Source organism: Clupea harengus, chromosome 19 (genome assembly GCF_900700415.2).
Source record: "Clupea harengus chromosome 19, Ch_v2.0.2, whole genome shotgun sequence".
Classification (NCBI taxonomy): Eukaryota; Metazoa; Chordata; class Actinopteri; order Clupeiformes; family Clupeidae; genus Clupea; species Clupea harengus.
This window is the reverse complement of record NC_045170.1, coordinates 23,603,463-23,620,410: the sequence shown is the minus strand read 5'-3', so window position 1 is coordinate 23,620,410 and position 16,948 is coordinate 23,603,463. Positions and strand designations below refer to the sequence as shown.

At 40.0% G+C, this 16,948-nt stretch overlaps 1 protein-coding gene across 4 annotated transcripts; it reads left to right on the top strand.

Moving 5' to 3' along the window:
• Positions 1-94: 94 nt before the first annotated feature.
• Positions 95-13,081, top strand: LOC105892150 (trichohyalin-like). 4 transcript variants are annotated; one of them, XM_031585810.2, is made up of 5 exons: positions 95-182; positions 826-895; positions 1,663-1,911; positions 2,053-6,275; positions 8,255-13,081. In XM_031585810.2, the coding sequence occupies exons 2-5, from the start codon at positions 874-876 to the stop codon at positions 12,920-12,922; spliced, it is 9,162 nt and encodes a 3,053-aa protein (XP_031441670.2). In that variant the 5' UTR covers positions 95-182; positions 826-873; the 3' UTR covers positions 12,923-13,081. The 4 variants fall into 4 exon arrangements, with proteins under 4 accessions (XP_031441670.2, XP_042566641.1, XP_042566643.1 ...); XM_042710707.1 differs by having other exon boundaries at positions 1,642-1,911; XM_042710709.1 differs by having other exon boundaries at positions 101-182; positions 795-895.
• The last annotated feature ends 3,867 nt before the right edge of the window (positions 13,082-16,948 follow it).

Sequence of the window (16,948 nt, the reverse complement as noted above, 5' to 3'; positions counted from 1 at the left end):
TCATGTTCTATACACTGTTCCTGTTCGAATGAGGTGGGTTCTGTGGGTGTGTACCTCTAAGATAGGGTAGATGAAGCTGTTTGCAAGTCTCATGTTTAGTTCTCTCTGTTGATCCGGACTTGTTCCCTTCGTGCAAACAACTGGACAATATATGAAACCAATCCACTGGCAACTCTTAAAAGGTAGGCAAATGTCATACTTACCATGAACCTAAACTAGACCTCTGATGTGAACTAACTTTGTGGAAGACAATTTGCTTCATTATCATATCACATAACCTATAACATTTATCATGCCACATAACATGCATTGGTAGGCCTACACCTAATTATAATGTGCCATATCATGTGTAGCCTATTAATTTAGGCTATAGAGTTACAATATCACTTTACACCAAAAAGTTATAAGCATAGTGGATGTACAGACATCAGAGCTGAATGCTCTGGACAATACTTAGCATTCAGCTCTGATGTCTGTATCCTCAGAATAGTCTATTGTTATAATGTTATAACTGTTAGGTCCAGTTTTCTTTAAAAGAAGGCTTACAGGTTTATATCAAGGTTTCTGTTATATGTATGCAGAAGGAGGTTCCCTCATCTAGAAGCCAAGAATTCTGAAGCCAAGAAATTCTGTTGAAATTTGAGTTACATATTGCTTAATTCATTAGGATCCAACCATTACAAATGTATTTATTTTGTGTGGCTAGTTAAATTAACTCTGAGCCTTCAGAGTGCTGGTGTAACTTTACAAATGATTTAAGTCTATACTTTTGTTGCTTTGTTTTTATTACGTAGGATTATCTTATGTGAGTGTTTATCTCCATAGACCAGTAGTTGCCTGAAAACCTGCCCAGAGTGGACCCTTATCAGAGCCATGGCAGGATCAAAAGACCATGGTAGGCTTTCTTTCTCATGAAGACCACAGTTACAAATGATTGAAGACAGACACATTGGAAACTATACAATGCAGTCTTAATATTTGTTAAAGCTTTTGTCTTGATACATCCTGGAGTAAATAGACGTTGTGTTAAAAACAGACTGTTTCCATTCAAACACAGCACCTATCTCCTCTCCCATGTGCATGATGACTTGTATCATTGTAAGCTGCTAAGGTCCTCATACAGGGGGTTTCTTCACCAATAAACCTTTATTTAGATGGCTAAACATTAATGGAAGCCTTCTATTTTTCATATTGAGTAATATTTCCATTTTAAATAATGATTGTCCACCATGTGCACCAGATAACTCATAAATTAACACCTAATCTCAATTAGCAACCTAAACACCTTTTGTACACTGTGAAATATAATAATTAGACAGTGATAGTCATTTCAATGTGCAGTAATTTATTATATCATGTGGCCGAGCCAGTTGTTGAATATAAAATAATTATAACTAAAATAATAACAACTAATCACAACAATGTTGCCTTTTTAAAATAATGTCCTTTTATTTAACAGGATGAATAAGTTATATTCATATTGATGTTCATGTACATGTCCATGTCTATATTGTCACATTCATTTTCCCATTCTCATTCAAATTCAACTAATGAGACAAGGCATCTAAACGGAATGTCATACAAACTAACTGATATAGTGAGAAATGCTGGCTACGGCTACTTTTCTCTTCTCTGACTCAGTAATACTCTATTCTCCCCCAGTCGGTGAGTTCCTGGAGGAGTTCAGGGAGCAAATCATCTCTCGGGTGCAGCATGTTGGGCCGATAGCAAATGCTGTGATTTCACAGCAGCTGGTCCAGGAGGAGGCAGCATGGGATGTGCAGACTGCTCCAACCCCCCAGGAGGCCCTAAAGAGACTGTTTAAGGCTTTGGAGACAGCACCCCCACAAAGCAGAGAGTCCTTTCTCATGATACTGAAGCTATATGAACCCAAACTCATGGAGGAATTGGGTGAGTCTATTCCCAAGTTTTTCCTCACCTTCTCACTAATACAGATAAATAACATCAACATTTTAATGTAATTAATTTAGTAAACTGATCAAAGAGGAACATACAATAAACACATTCAGTACTTAATTTCTTTCCCCATAGAAAATAGACACCAGAACAGCAAGAGCACTCAAACAGATGTAACCCAGAGGTCTGTGGAGAAGAAAGAGGAGGGTGGAGCACGGCAAGAAGGTGACACCCAGTCTAAGAGAGAATCCCTGAAACGCAGGAGACAGGAGACTATGCAAGCCATTGAGAAAATAGAGAGACTCTGGGAAGGGACGAAAAGAGAGCAAGGAGACGTGGCCAGCATGACAGAGAAGATCCAGAAGCATCAGGGAGAAATTACTCAGCTTATGGAGGAGAAACGGCAACACGAGAGAACTATCGAGCAGCTGAGAGCTCAGCTACAACAAGCCAGAGAGAGAATGGCACAGAGTGGGCAGGATGCAGATAGAGAGAGAGGGAGAATTGAGCAGATGAGGACTGACATCCAGACAGAGAGAGAGATGCTGGAGCACAGGCGTGAGGAGATCTTTCAGGAGAGGCAGCAGCTGGAGCTGATAAGATATGAGACACTTAGAGCAAAGGAAGAGACAGAGAGGAACCAACAGATCACTAGACTGGAGAAAGAGAAGATGGAGCAGATGAAGAGCGACATCCAAGGACAGATTTACGAAATAGAAAAGCAAATTGAAGAGACAAAACAAGCAAAAGAAAGCATGGAACGGATGAAGGCTGAAGTACAAAGTGAGAGAGATGATCTAGGGAAAAGGAGGGATGACATACAGAAACAAAAAGAACAATTTGAACAGATCAAAAATGAAATAAACACAGTTAAGGAACAGATGGAGAGTCGATGGCATGAGGCAGAGAAAGACAAACAGGAACAGCGAGTGCTCATTCAACAGGAGAAAGATGAACTACTGAACTTGCAGGCTGAGTTGCAAATAGCAAAAGAGGAGTTTGAGAAGAACAAAGAGGAAACCAATCTAGAGAGAGAGAGACTACACCATCTGAAAACAGACTTACATCTGGAAAAGGATGTAATTGAGAAAAGAAAATCTGAGGTCTCCAGAAAAGAGAAGGATTTGGAGAAGATAAGATGGAAATTAGGAACAGCACAAGAAGAGCTAGAGAAAGAAAAGGAAGAAGTGAGTAAGGAGAGAGAGAAGCTAGACTGGACCAGAGCCGGCATCCAGAAGAAAACAAAGACCATAGAAAGGAGGATAGAGGAGAAAAGGCAAGCAAGCAGAAAGCTGGAGCAGGTGAAGGCTGAGGTCCAGAGGGCCAATAACACTCTGGAGAAACAGCGGGATGATGCCCTTAAGGCAAAAGAGGAGATGGAGAAACGAAAGTATGACACAATGAAAGAGGAGATTGAACAGCGAGCTGGGATACAGAGAGAGAGAGATGAAGTGGAGAGGATGAAGGCAGAGTTACAGAAGGTAGGTGAGGTGGGCAGGATAAAAGAGGAGAAGGAAAGACTACAGATGAAACAGCAGAGTGAAGAAATGCAACGGGAGAAGGAGACAACAGAGAGAATGAAAGCTGAGATAGAAACAGAAAAAGAAAACATCACGAGAAGGAACACTGAGATTCTGAGAGAGAGACAAGAGCTGGAGGCTATGAGGTATGATATACTGAAGGACAGGGAGGAGACAGAGCAGAGCCGGGAGATTATTAAAAGAGAAAAAGAACGAATGGAGAAAATGAAAGCTCACATACAGCATCAGATTGATGACATAGAGCATAAAATTGAAGAAACAAAACAAACGAAAGACCAAATGGACCTCATGAAAGCAGAGATCCAGAGAGAAAAGGACGAACTGGAAAGCCAAAGGGAGAAGAACAGGGTGGAAAAAGAACATTATGAGTCAATACAGTCTGAAATCGTGCAGCTAAAGAATGAAATGGAGAGAAAATGGTCTGAGACAGAGCAGGAAGAAGTGGAACAGAGAACAAGGATCCAACAAGAACAAGAAAATCTGGAACAACTGAAGGAGGAGATTCAAAAGGCAAAAGCAGATGTTGAAATGAACAGAGAAGAAATAAGACAAGAAAAGGAGTTGATTGAACAAATAAAAGCTTTATTAAAAGGGGAGAAAGAATCTATTAAGAAAAAAGAAGATGAGGTCAAGAGAAAGGAAGAAGGGTTCAAGCAAGAATTTGAAGCAGAGAAAGAAGATATCCAAAGCAGAGAGACCAATGTACAAAAAGAGTGGAATGAAATCAGCCAAATGAAAGAAAAACTAAAACAACAGATTAAGGAGCTTGAGAAAAAGGTTACTGACGCATCAAGGGCCCATAGAGAGGCAGAAGAGATAAAAGAAGCAATACATGAGACTGAGCGCACCATGGAACAACAGAGAATGGAGACTATTAAAGGAAGAGAGGAGATGGAGAAAAGGAGATATGAGATGGTGATGGAGGACTTGGAGAAACGGGCAGAGCTGCAAAAAGAGAGAGAGGAACTGGAAAACATGAGGACTGAAGTACTGAGATTACAACAGGACCAGGAGAGAGTGACAGATGCTAATGAACGAGAGATCTTACAGAACATGGTGCAAGAAAACAATCAGGAGAAAGAAATGATGATACAGTTGAGAGCTGCGATGCAGAGGGACAGAGATGATCTAGATAGGGTAAAGAGGGAGTCAGAGAGAGAACGAGAGGAGTTGGAGCAGGTACGTGAGGAGACCCGGAGACTCAAGGAGGAGCTGGATAAGAGTAGGCATGACTGCAAGAGAGAAGAAGTACAACAGAGGACACAACAGCAGAAAGAGAGAGAGGAGATAGAAAGAGTCAAAAATACAATGGTGAGAGAGAGACAAATGATTGAGCATGCAAGAGAGGCAGTAGCACTAGAGATGGAACAAAAAAGGACAGAACTGGAGAAACAGACAGAGGATGTGAACAGAAGGATGAGAGAAACAAGGCAGGAAGAGGAAAGAATGCAGCAGATGAGAGCTGAACTTGAGAGTCAAAGAGAGAAGCTGGAAAGAATGAGAGAGAAGACGCATAAAGCGAAAGAGCCATATGAGCAGGTAAAAAAAGAGATAGACAGAGTCAAAGCAGAGATTGAGAGAATGTGGGATGAGTCTGAGAGAGAGGAAAGGGAAGAGAGAGAGAAGTTACAGGTAGAGAGAGAGGAGGTGAACAAAAGAGTGAAAGAGATAAAGAGCCAAATGCACCAGATCCAGGAGATGAAGGATTACTTAAAGGTGCAGAACGAGGAGACTGAAGCCAACATGGAGAGAATCCAAAAAGAGATGGAGCAACTGGAGAGGATGAAAGCTGACATACAGAGACAGAAAGAGGAGGTGGATAGTAAAATGACAGAGACAAAAATGGAGAAGCAGGAACTTGAGAAGATGCGCTCAGACATCCTGAAACAGAAAGATGAAGTGGAGATTAAGATGCAACAAGCCCAAATGGAGATGGAGAAAATGAGGAGACAGCGGGATGAGATCCAGAGGCAGAGAGAGGAGCTGGAGGAGCGGATGCAGAAGACTAGACGAGATATGGCAGAAATGGAGTACATGAGAGCTGAGATGGAGAGAAAGAGGAAGGAGCTAGAGCAGAGACTGAGGAAGACTAGGAGAAAGAAAGAGGAGATGGAACAGATAAAAGTGGAGATAGAGAAAGCGAAGGATGAGTTTCAGTTAAAAAAGGAAGAGACAGAAAAAGAGAAACGAGAGATGGAGGGGTTCATAGCTGAACTGCAAAGGGCCAGAGAGGAATTTGACAACAAGGCAGAGTTGAGTGATAAAGACCAAGAGGAACAGGATGAAATAAACACAGAAATCCTAAGACTGATTCAGGAGATGGAGAGAACCAGAGAAATGGTGCGGAGAACAAAAATGGACATGCAGAGCAGAATGGAAGTGTGTCATATGGACATCACTGACAGAGAGCTTATGAACACTGAGCTACAAAGACTTATTCAAGAGATAGAGCACATCCGAGAACTGCTGAAAAAAATGAAACTAGAAATTGAACAAAGTAAATATGACACTAAGACAGGGAGGGATGAGCTGAGAATGATTAAGCTAGAGATACAAAGAAAGAGAAGAGACCTGGACCAGAGGCTTGAGAGGACCTTGAGAGAGAGAGACGACCTAGACATTTTGAAATTGAAGATAGTACAACAGCGAGATGAGGTGGAAGAACGGCTGAGGGACTGTGAGATTGAGACAGAGAAGGTAGAGGCCAGGAGAGAGGACATGGTACGAGACTCAGAAGCTATACGATATGCCCAAGAAGAGATTGAGAAAGTAAAAGCAAAGCTGCAGCTGGACTTAGATGACCTAAACAAAGAAAAGGTATATATGTTCAGATTTTTTTAGGAACAGCATGGATGTATGTGTGTGTGTGTATGTCTATGTAAAGACAAATAACTATCCCCAATGACTAGTTTCAACCTGATAATTTCCCCTCTCTTAAACTGAAATGATGACACCAAAACCAGTGCAAAGGCACCCACCAAGGGTCTCCTGACATATTTAAATGTCTGCAGGCTGAATACCATGGAATATGGATGCAGCAGTCAATCACATTTTAGGAATCTGTTAGTGGCCTAAGCTGTAACTGAAACAATGAATTCTCATTCACTTATTTGTGTAAACACCACATAAGACGGGCAGCAGAATCCTGAACAGCACATTTCCCTCAATAACCTTTGTGATCCTATAAGCATAGAAATGATATACACTATATCCAACCGTTAAGATTTCATCAAGTATGAACTTTAGAGCTGGCACTGCTAGTTACCTAGGATGCTAAAAATATGAACAAACAAAATGTCCATCGATTGTCTTCTCATCCAATCACAGTAAACAGCAAAAACTTTCAATGTATGTACTCTCTTAAAAGTTTAGATGTACACGACAAGGTCTGTGACACCTTGGCAAAATTTGACACAAGCTCTTACATCCTTTTCTGTCAAGAGATACTTGTCATCTAGATTATAAATTGGCCTTAAGAAAAACATAGCCTTAAACCAGACAGCCCCCTCGAGTATGCCGTGTCAAGCACATAGGAGTTACAATCTGAGGCTCCCTCTGATACTGTGGGTTTAAAGAAGACAGGTGATCATTACCTTCCAGAACACAGCTGGATAATCAATCAACTGGTTCAACTGAGACTGGCAACAGTCAGCAAGGCTACCTTCCATACATCCTGCACAATATGCACATTTCTAAATAAAAAAAAACATGAACACAAGCCACAATGAACATCAATAAAAGACAAGTCACAATATATTTTGAATATGGAATATGACTAACACTAAATCACGATATCAAAGCATTCACATTGACATTGAGATTACCTACTTATTTACTCAATCATAATAAAGTAAATCATTCATATCCACCGCAGGTGTATTACTCACAGGAAAGGGTGACAAAACCCAAAGAAAACCCATCAATAGCCAAAAAGTGAAAGAAAATGGGGAAAATTCTCTTTTGACTTCGTTGGATATTGTTTTGACAACTCCAAATTCTGCTAGCCGTGAGCAGACAACCAGGAGCAAGGATAAACAAAATCAAGGATTATAATGATTACACGTGGATGACATATGGAATGCTTTTCAACATTTAATTAAACATATAAATCACCCAATATAAATGGTTAAATTATTGTTTCGACCATTTTCTCATAAATGTGGTCCTAGCTATCTGGCTGTTCCACGTGGAAGAAGTCTACATAGTATAGGAGAACAAAAACAGCAACTATAAATAAGGAAAGGGAAATATAACGAGTCCATCCTCCCAAAGATCCATTAAAACCTTTTATGTTCTGCTGCTGTGCTTGCTATCTGGTAGCCCTGCCTCCTACTGTTCCTAAAATGATGATTTACTACTTGTCAGTTTCAATCAGTGGTCATAGCCCTACCGACCTTTTCTCTCACTTGAAATGTCCTTTTGTTTCTGATCAGCATCATTAGGTTTGACCTAATGCTCTCCTTTGTAAGGAGCACACATTTAATGCAAAAATACATGAGTAGGATAAAGGAAAACTCCATTGCAACCTTTATTTCTAGAGCTAAAATAAAATGGCCATGTAAGACGTGTTTCTACTGTACTGTGTTTCTACTGTCTAGTGTAATGGGGAAAATTGATTTTTAAAACTCCATTACTCAATGTTCAAATGGTAATCAGTATTCAGGGTTGCATTACTCATTTATAGTAAAGTGTTATCTATATAAACGAATAGTAAGAATGCACGGCATCACACCTCTAAGTGCATTGTTCATATTACTTAAAGAATGATATCATGCTATTTTTCCATCTCTTTAAAGGAAATTGTGGGGGAAATGAAGGCTGAGATTATGCAACTCAGACGAGGAACTGAACAGGACATGACAGATGAGTCAGGCATGGACGACTCTGGGATGGGAGATGAGCTGGACAAACATGAGGTCTCAATCAGTATGTCTGAGATAGAGGAACAGCGCAAAGACATAGAGCTACAGAAAGAAATACTTCAAAGACAAAGATGTGAATTAGAGGAAAGAAACGTTGAAATAGACAGAGAAAAAGACAAGATACTGAGCATGAAGGACAAGATCAAGGATGAAGAAATCAGGATGGAAACAATCACGGAACAGCTCAAAAAAGAGAGGGAAACAATTGACAGTATGAATATCAACTCTTTCAGAATGAAAAAAGAGCTTGAACTGATGCATGCTGAGATACAAAGAAAACAGGAAGACATTCAACACAGCCAAGCTCTACTTCATAAAGACAATAAAGTTCTGAGGGAAAATAAACTAGAACTACAAAAAGAAAAAGAAGAAAGTGAGAGAGATGCCAAAAAGATAAAAGAAGATCTAGATATACTTAAGATTGAGATAAAGAGACAAAGAGAAGAAATTCAAAATGACAGGGAAAAGCTTGAAAAACAGAAGAGTGAACTACTGAATGAAAATGTAGAGATACAAAATAAAACTACAAATGTTGAAAACCTTGCAAATGAGGTAAAGAGAGAAAAGAAGGCAATAGAGGAAAAAGCAAAACAACTTAAAAAACAAAAGGAAGAGTTTGATGAAGAAATGAAAAAACAGACTAAAGAATTTGAAGACAGCAAAAATGAACTTGAACAGAAATGGAAAGATTTGGAAAATGTAAAAGAATTTTTGCAAGCTGAAATACAGCAACAAAGACGGGAGGCTCAGAAACTCTTGGAGGATGCAATAAAAGCAGACAAACAAAAGACTGAACAAATTCAGAAAGAAATGGAGGAACTAAAAAACAAAATGGCAGACATGGAAAAAAATATGGGTGATGTCCAGAGAGAGAAAATGGAGGTTAAGACCAAACATAATGAAATTGAGGTGAGAATGGAAAAAGTGAAAATGGATATACAGACACTGGAGGAAAAAGAAAGCAACATAAAAAGACAGAAAGAGGAGATAGAGAGAAGAATGGCTGCGACAAAGAAGGAAAGACAACATGTAGAGAAACTGAAAAATGACTTGTCAGGACAAAGAGAAGAAACAGAAGCAAAATTAAAACTCTTGAAAAGTGAAATGGAAAAACTGAGGAGCATCAAAAACAACATCCAGAAAGAGAGAGAAGAAGCAGATGGCAAGTTACAGAAAATTAAGCGAGAGATAGGACAGATGGAACTTTATAAAGCTGAGCTGGAGGCCAAGAAAAAAGAACTGGAACACACCATCAGAAGAAACACCAGGAAACTAAATGAGATGGAACAATCCAAGACGAAAATACAAAAGGCTAAAGAAGAGCTGGACACAGTTATGGAAAGGATACAACGAGGAAAGGAAGAACTAAAAGAGATGAAATCTATTTTAGAAAGTCAGTTTGAGAGTGATAGAAACGAGCTTCAAAGAGTGGAGAGGGAGCTTCATCAGACAATCAAATCATTTGAAATTGAGTGTGACAAACTGAGAGAAAACAGAAATGCACTTAAATTGCAAATTCAAACTCTAGAGGAAACAAGAGAAGATATAGAGAAGGAAAGAGGTAAAATGGCAGATGAGTTTCAGGAACAGAGAGATATCCTTAACACAGAGAGGCAAATGCTGGATAAAGTCAAAGAAGAGATACAAAAACAAAGAGAAGAAATAGACATGAGAAGACTGGAGACAGAGCAACTTCAGGCAGAGATAGAAACAATGAAAAAAGAAGGGGAAGATGCTTTCCATTGCAAAATTAGGGAAGCCTCTGTTGAGAGTGAACAACTTGCCAAAGCAAAGGAAGAACTCAACACAAAAATAGAAGAAATGAATAGAGAAATGGACACTCTTCAGAGCCTGAAGGATGAGTTGAAAAGGAAAAGAGAAGAAATTGACGGCAAAATGGAAAACACAAAGATGGAGGTTGAACAACTGGAGAGATTGAAGTCAGATATTCAAAGACAGAAAGAAGAGTTTGAAAAGATAATGTATGAAACAAAGGCAGAGAAGGAAGAACTGGAGAAGGTCAAATCTGACATCTGGAAACAAAAACAGGACACTGAGACAAAGCTGGTGATGCTGAAGGAAGAGATGAAGGAAATGGCAACTATAAGGGAAGACATACAGAAGCAGAAGGAGGAACTGGACGACAAGATGCAGAGGATGAAACGGGAGATGGAAGAGATGGAACTCACTAAAGCTGAGCTGGAGGCCAAGAGAAGAGAGCTGGAGCAAACCATCAGAAGAAACACCAGGAAACTTAATGAGATGGAACAATCAAAGACTGACATACAACAGGCTAAAGAGGAGATGGATAAAGTAATGCAGAAAATTGCTCTCGAGAAGGAAGAACTCAATGAAATGAAAGAAATTTTACAGAGCCAGATTGAGAATGATAGAAACGAGCTACAAAGGGTGGAGAAGGAGCTCCATCAGAGAATCAACTCATTTGAAATTGAGCGTGGTCAACTGAGAGTTACCGAAGATGCACTTCAAATCCAAACACAAATTCTGGACAAAGCTAGTCAAGATATAGAGAAGGAAAGACGTAAAATGGCAGATGAGTTTCAGGAACAGAGAGATATCCTCAAGACAGAGAGGCAAATGCTGGACAAAACCAAAGAAGAGATACAAAAACAAAGAGATGAAATAGATCTGAGAAGACTGGAGACAGAGCAACTTCAGGCAGAGGTAGAAACGTTGAAAAAAGAAGGGGAAGATGCTCTCCATGAAAGAATTAGGGAAGCCTCTGTTGAGAGTAAACAACTTGCCAAAGCAAAGGAAGAACTCAACACAAAACTGGAAGAAATGAAGAGAGAAATGGACACTCTTCAGAGCCTGAAGGATGAGTTGAAAAGGGAAAGAGAAGAAATTGACGACAAAATGGAAAACACAAAGATGGAGATTGAACAACTGGAGAGATTGAAGTCAGATATTCAAAGACAGAAAGAAGAGTTTGAAAAGACAATGTATGAAACAAAGGCAGAGAAGGAAGAACTGGAGAAGGTCAAATCTGATATCTGGAAACAAAAAGAGGACACTGAGGCAAAGCTAGTGATGCTGAAGGAAGAGATGAAGGAAATGGCAACTATAAGGGAAGACATACAGAAGCAGAAGGAGGAACTGGACGACAAGATGCAGAGGATGAAACGGGAGATGGGAGAGATGGAACTCACTAAAGCTGAGCTGGAGGCCAAGAGAAAAGAGCTGGAACACACCATCAGAAGAAACACCAGGAAGCTTAATGAGATGGAACAATCAAAGACTGACATACAACAGGCTAAAGAGGAGATGGACAAAGCAATGCAGACAATTGCTCTCGAGAAGGAAGAACTCAATGAAACGAAAGCAATTTTACAGAGCCAGATTGAGAATGATAGAAACGAGCTTCAAAGGGTTGAGAAGGAGCTTCATCAGAGAATCAACACATTTGAAATTGAGCGTGGTCAACTGAGAGAAACCGAAGATGCAATTCAAATCCAAACACAAATTATGGACAAAGCTAGAGAAGGTATAGAGAAGGAAAGAGGCAAAATGGCAGATGAGTTTCAGGAACAGAGAGATATCCTTAAAACAGAGATGCAAATGCTGGACAAAAACAAAGAAGGTATACAAAAACAAAGAGAAGAACTTGAACAGGAGAGAAAAGAATTAGACCTAAGAAGAGTGGAGATAGAGCAACTTCAGGCAGATGTAAAAAAGATGAAAAAAGAAGGACAAGACGCTATCCAAGGCAGAATTAGGGAAGCCTCTGTTGAGAGTGAACAACTTGCCAAAGCAAAGGAAGAACTCAACACAAAAATGGAAGAAATGAAGAGAGAAATGGACACTCTTCAGAGCCTGAAGGATGAGTTGAAAAAGGAAAGAGAAGAAATTGACGGCAAAATGGAAAACACAAAGACGAAGATTGACCATCTGGAGAGATTAAAGTCTGATATTCAAAGACAGAAAGAAGAGTTTGAAAAGACAATGTATGAAACAAAGGCAGAGAAGGAAGAACTGGAGAAGGTAAAATCTGACATCTGGAAACAAAAAGAGGACACTGAGACAAAGCTGGTGATGCTGAAGGAAGAGATGAAGGAAATGGCAACTATGAGGGAAGACATACAGAAGCAGAAGGAGGAACTAGACGACAAGATGCAGAAGATGAAACGGGAGATGGAAGAGATGGAACTCACTAAAGCTGAGCTGGAGGCCAAGAGAAAAGAGCTGGAACACACCATCAGAAGAAACACCAGGAAACTTAATGAGATGGAACAATCAAAGACTGACATACAACAGGCTAAAGAGGAGATGGATAAAGCAATGCAGACAATTGCTCTCGAGAAGGAAGAACTCAATGAAACGAAAGCAATTTTACAGAGCCAGATTGAGAATGATAGAAACGAGCTTCAAAGGGTTGAGAAGGAGCTTCATCAGAGAATCAACACATTTGAAATTGAGCGTGGTCAACTGAGAGAAACCGAAGATGCAATTCAAATCCAAACACAAATTCTGGACAAAGCTAGAGAAAGGTATAGAGAAGGAAAGAGGCAAAATGGCAGATGAGTTTCAGGAACAGAGAGATATCCTTAAAACAGAGATGCAAATGCTGGACAAAAACAAAGAAGGTATACAAAAACAAAGAGAAGAACTTGAACAGGAGAGAAAAGAATTAGACCTAAGAAGAGTGGAGATAGAGCAACTTCAGGCAGATGTAAAAAAGATGAAAAAAGAAGGACAAGACGCTATCCAAGGCAGAATTAGGGAAGCCTCTGTTGAGAGTGAACAACTTGCCAAAGCAAAGGAAGAACTCAACACAAAAATGGAAGAAATGAAGAGAGAAATGGACACTCTTCAGAGCCTGAAGGATGAGTTGAAAAAGGAAAGAGAAGAAATTGACGGCAAAATGGAAAACACAAAGACGAAGATTGACCATCTGGAGAGAATAAAGTCTGATATTCAAAGACAGAAAGAAGAGTTTGAAAAGACAATGTATGAAACAAAGGCAGCGAAGGAAGAACTGGAGAAGGTCAAATCTGACATCTGGAAACAAAAACAGGACACTGAGACAAAGCTGGTGATGCTGAAGGAAGAGATGAAGGAAATGGCAACTATGAGGGAAGACATACAGAAGCAGAAGGAGGAACTGGACGACAAGATGCAGAAGATGAAACGGGAGATGGGAGAGATGGAACTCACTAAAGCTGAGCTGGAGGCCAAGAGAAAAGAGCTGGAACACACCATCAGAAGAAACACCAGGAAGCTTAATGAGATGGAACAATCAAAGACTGACATACAACAGGCTAAAGAGGAGATGGACAAAGCAATGCAGAAAATTGCTCTCGAGAAGGAAGAACTCAATGAAACGAAAGCAATTTTACAGAGCCAGATTGAGAATGATAGAATCGAGCTACAAAGGGTGGAGAAGGAGCTTCATCAGAGAATCAACTCATTTGAAATTGAGCGTGGCCAACTGAAAGAAACCGAAGATGCACTTCAAATCCAAATCCTAATTCTAGACAAAGCTAGTCAAGATATAGAGAAGGAAAGAGGTAAAATGGCAGATGAGTTTCAGGAACAGAGAGATATCCTTAAGACAGGGAGGCAAATGCTGGACAAAACCAAAGAAGAGATACAAAAACAAAGAGATGAAATAGACCTGAGAAGACTACAGATAGAGCAACTTCAGGCAGAGGTAGAAACGTTGAAAAAAGAAGGGGAAGATGCTCTCCATGAAAGAATTAGGGAAGCCTCTGTTGAGAGTGAACAACTTGCCAAAGCAAAGGAAGAACTCAACACAAAACTGGAAGAAATGAAGAGAGAAATGGACACTCTTCAGAGCCTGAAGGAAGAGTTGAGAAGAGAAAGAGAAGAAATTGACGGCAAAATGGGAAACACAAAGACGGAGATTGACCATCTGGAGAGATTAAAGTCTGATATTCAAAGACAGAAAGAAGAGTTTGAAAAGACAATGTATGAAACAAAGGCAGAGAAGGAAGAACTGGAGAAGGTCAAATCTGACATCTGGAAACAAAAAGAGGACACTGAGACAAAGCTGGTGATGCTGAAGGAAGAGATGAAGGAAATGGCAACTATGAGGGAAGACATACAGAAGCAGAAGGAGGAACTAGACGACAAGATGCAGAAGATGAAACGGGAGATGGAAGAGATGGAACTCACTAAAGCTGAGCTGGAGGCCAAGAGAAAAGAGCTGGAACACACCATCAGAAGAAACACCAGGAAGCTTAATGAGATGGAACAATCAAAGACTGACATACAACAGGCTAAAGAGGAGATGGACAAAGCAATGCAGACAATTGCTCTCGAGAAGGAAGAACTCAATGAAACGAAAGCAATTTTACAGAGCCAGATTGAGAATGATAGAAACGAGCTTCAAAGGGTTGAGAAGGAGCTTCATCAGAGAATCAACACATTTGAAATTGAGCGTGGTCAACTGAGAGAAACCGAAGATGCAATTCAAATCCAAACACAAATTATGGACAAAGCTAGAGAAGGTATAGAGAAGGAAAGAGGCAAAATGGCAGATGAGTTTCAGGAACAGAGAGATATCCTTAAAACAGAGAGGCAAATGCTGGCGGAAACCAAAGAAGAGATACAAAAACAAAGAGAAGAAATAGACCTGAGAAGACTGGAGACAGACCAGCTTCAGGCAGAGGTAGAAACAATGAAAAAAGAAGGGGAAGATGCTTTCCATGAAAGAATTAGGGAAGCCTCTGTTGAGAGTGAACAACTTGCCAAAGCAAAGGAAGAACTCAACACAAAAATGGAAGAAATGAAGAGAGAAATGGACACTCTTCAGAGCCTGAAGGATGAGTTGAAAAAGGAAAGAGAAGAAATTGACGGCAAAATGGAAAACACAAAGACGAAGATTGACCATCTGGAGAGAATAAAGTCTGATATTCAAAGACAGAAAGAAGAGTTTGAAAAGACAATGTATGAAACAAAGGCAGAGAAGGAAGAACTGGAGAAGGTCAAATCTGACATCTGGAAACAAAAAGAGGACACTGAGACAAAGCTGGTGATGCTGAAGGAAGAGATGAAGGAAATGGCAACTATGAGGGAAGACATACAGAAGCAGAAGGAGGAACTAGACGACAAGATGCAGAAGATGAAACGGGAGATGGAAGAGATGGAACTCACTAAAGTGAGCTGGAGGCCAAGAGAAAAGAGCTGGAACACACCATCAGAAGAAACACCAGGAAACTTAATGAGATGGAACAATCAAAGACTGACATACAACAGGCTAAAGAGGAGATGGATAAAGCAATGCAGAAAATTGCTCTCGAGAAGGAAGAACTCAATGAAACGAAAAGCAATTTTTACAGAGCCAGATTGAGAATGATAGAATCGAGCTTCAAAGGGTGGAGAAGGAGCTTCATCAGAGAATCAACTCATTTGAAATTGAGCGTGGCCAACTGAAAGAAACCGAAGATGCACTTCAAATCCAAATCCTAAATTCTAGACAAAGCTAGTCAAGATATAGAGAAGGAAAGAGGTAAAATGGCAGGATGAGTTTTCAGGAACAGAGAGATATCCTTAAAGACAGGGAGGCAAATGCTGGACAAAACCAAAGAAGAGATACAAAAACAAAGAGATGAAATAGACCTGAGAAAGACTACAGATAGAGCAACTTCAGGCAGAGGTAGAAACGTTTGAAAAAAGAAGGGGAAGATGCTCTCCATTGAAAGAATTAGGGAAGCCTCTGTTGAGAGTGAACAACTTGCCAAAGCAAAGGAAGAACTCAACACAAAAACTGGAAGAAAATGAAGAAAGAAATGGACACTTCTTCAGAGCCTGAAGGAAAGAGTTGAGAAGAGAAAGAGAAGAAATTGACGGCCAAAATGGGAAACACAAAGACGGAGATTGACCATCTGGAGAGATTAAAGTCCTGATATTCAAAGACAGAAAGAAGAGTTTGAAAAGACAATGTATGAAACAAAGGCAGAGAAGGAAGAACTGGAGAAGGTCAAATCTGACATCTGGAAACAAAAAAGGACACTGAGACAAAGCTGGTGACTGCTGAAGGAAGAGATGAAGGAAATTGGCAACTATGAGGGAAGACATAGAGAAGCAGAAGGAGGAACTGGACGACAAGATGCAGAAGATGAAACGGGAGATGGAAGAGATGGAACTCACTAAAGCTGAGCTGGAGGCCAAGAGAAAAGAGCTGAACCGACCATCAGAGAAACAACCAGGAAACTTAATGAGATGGAACAATCAAAGACTGACATACAAAGGCTGAAGAGGAGATGGAAAAGAATGCAGAAAATTGCTCTCGAGAAGGAAGAACTCAATGAAATGAAAGCAATTTTACAGAGCCAGATTGAGAATGATAGAACGAGCTACAAAGGGTGAGAAGGAGCTTCATCAGAGAATCAACTCATTTGAAATTGAGCAACAAAGAGAAACCGAAGATGCACTTCAAATCCAAACACAAATTCTGGACAAAGCTAGTCAAGATATAGAGAAGGAAAGAGGTAAAATGGCAGATGAGTTTTCAGGAACAGAAGATATCCTTAAGACAGAGGAGGCAAATCTGGACAAACACAAAAAAGAGAAATACAAAAAACA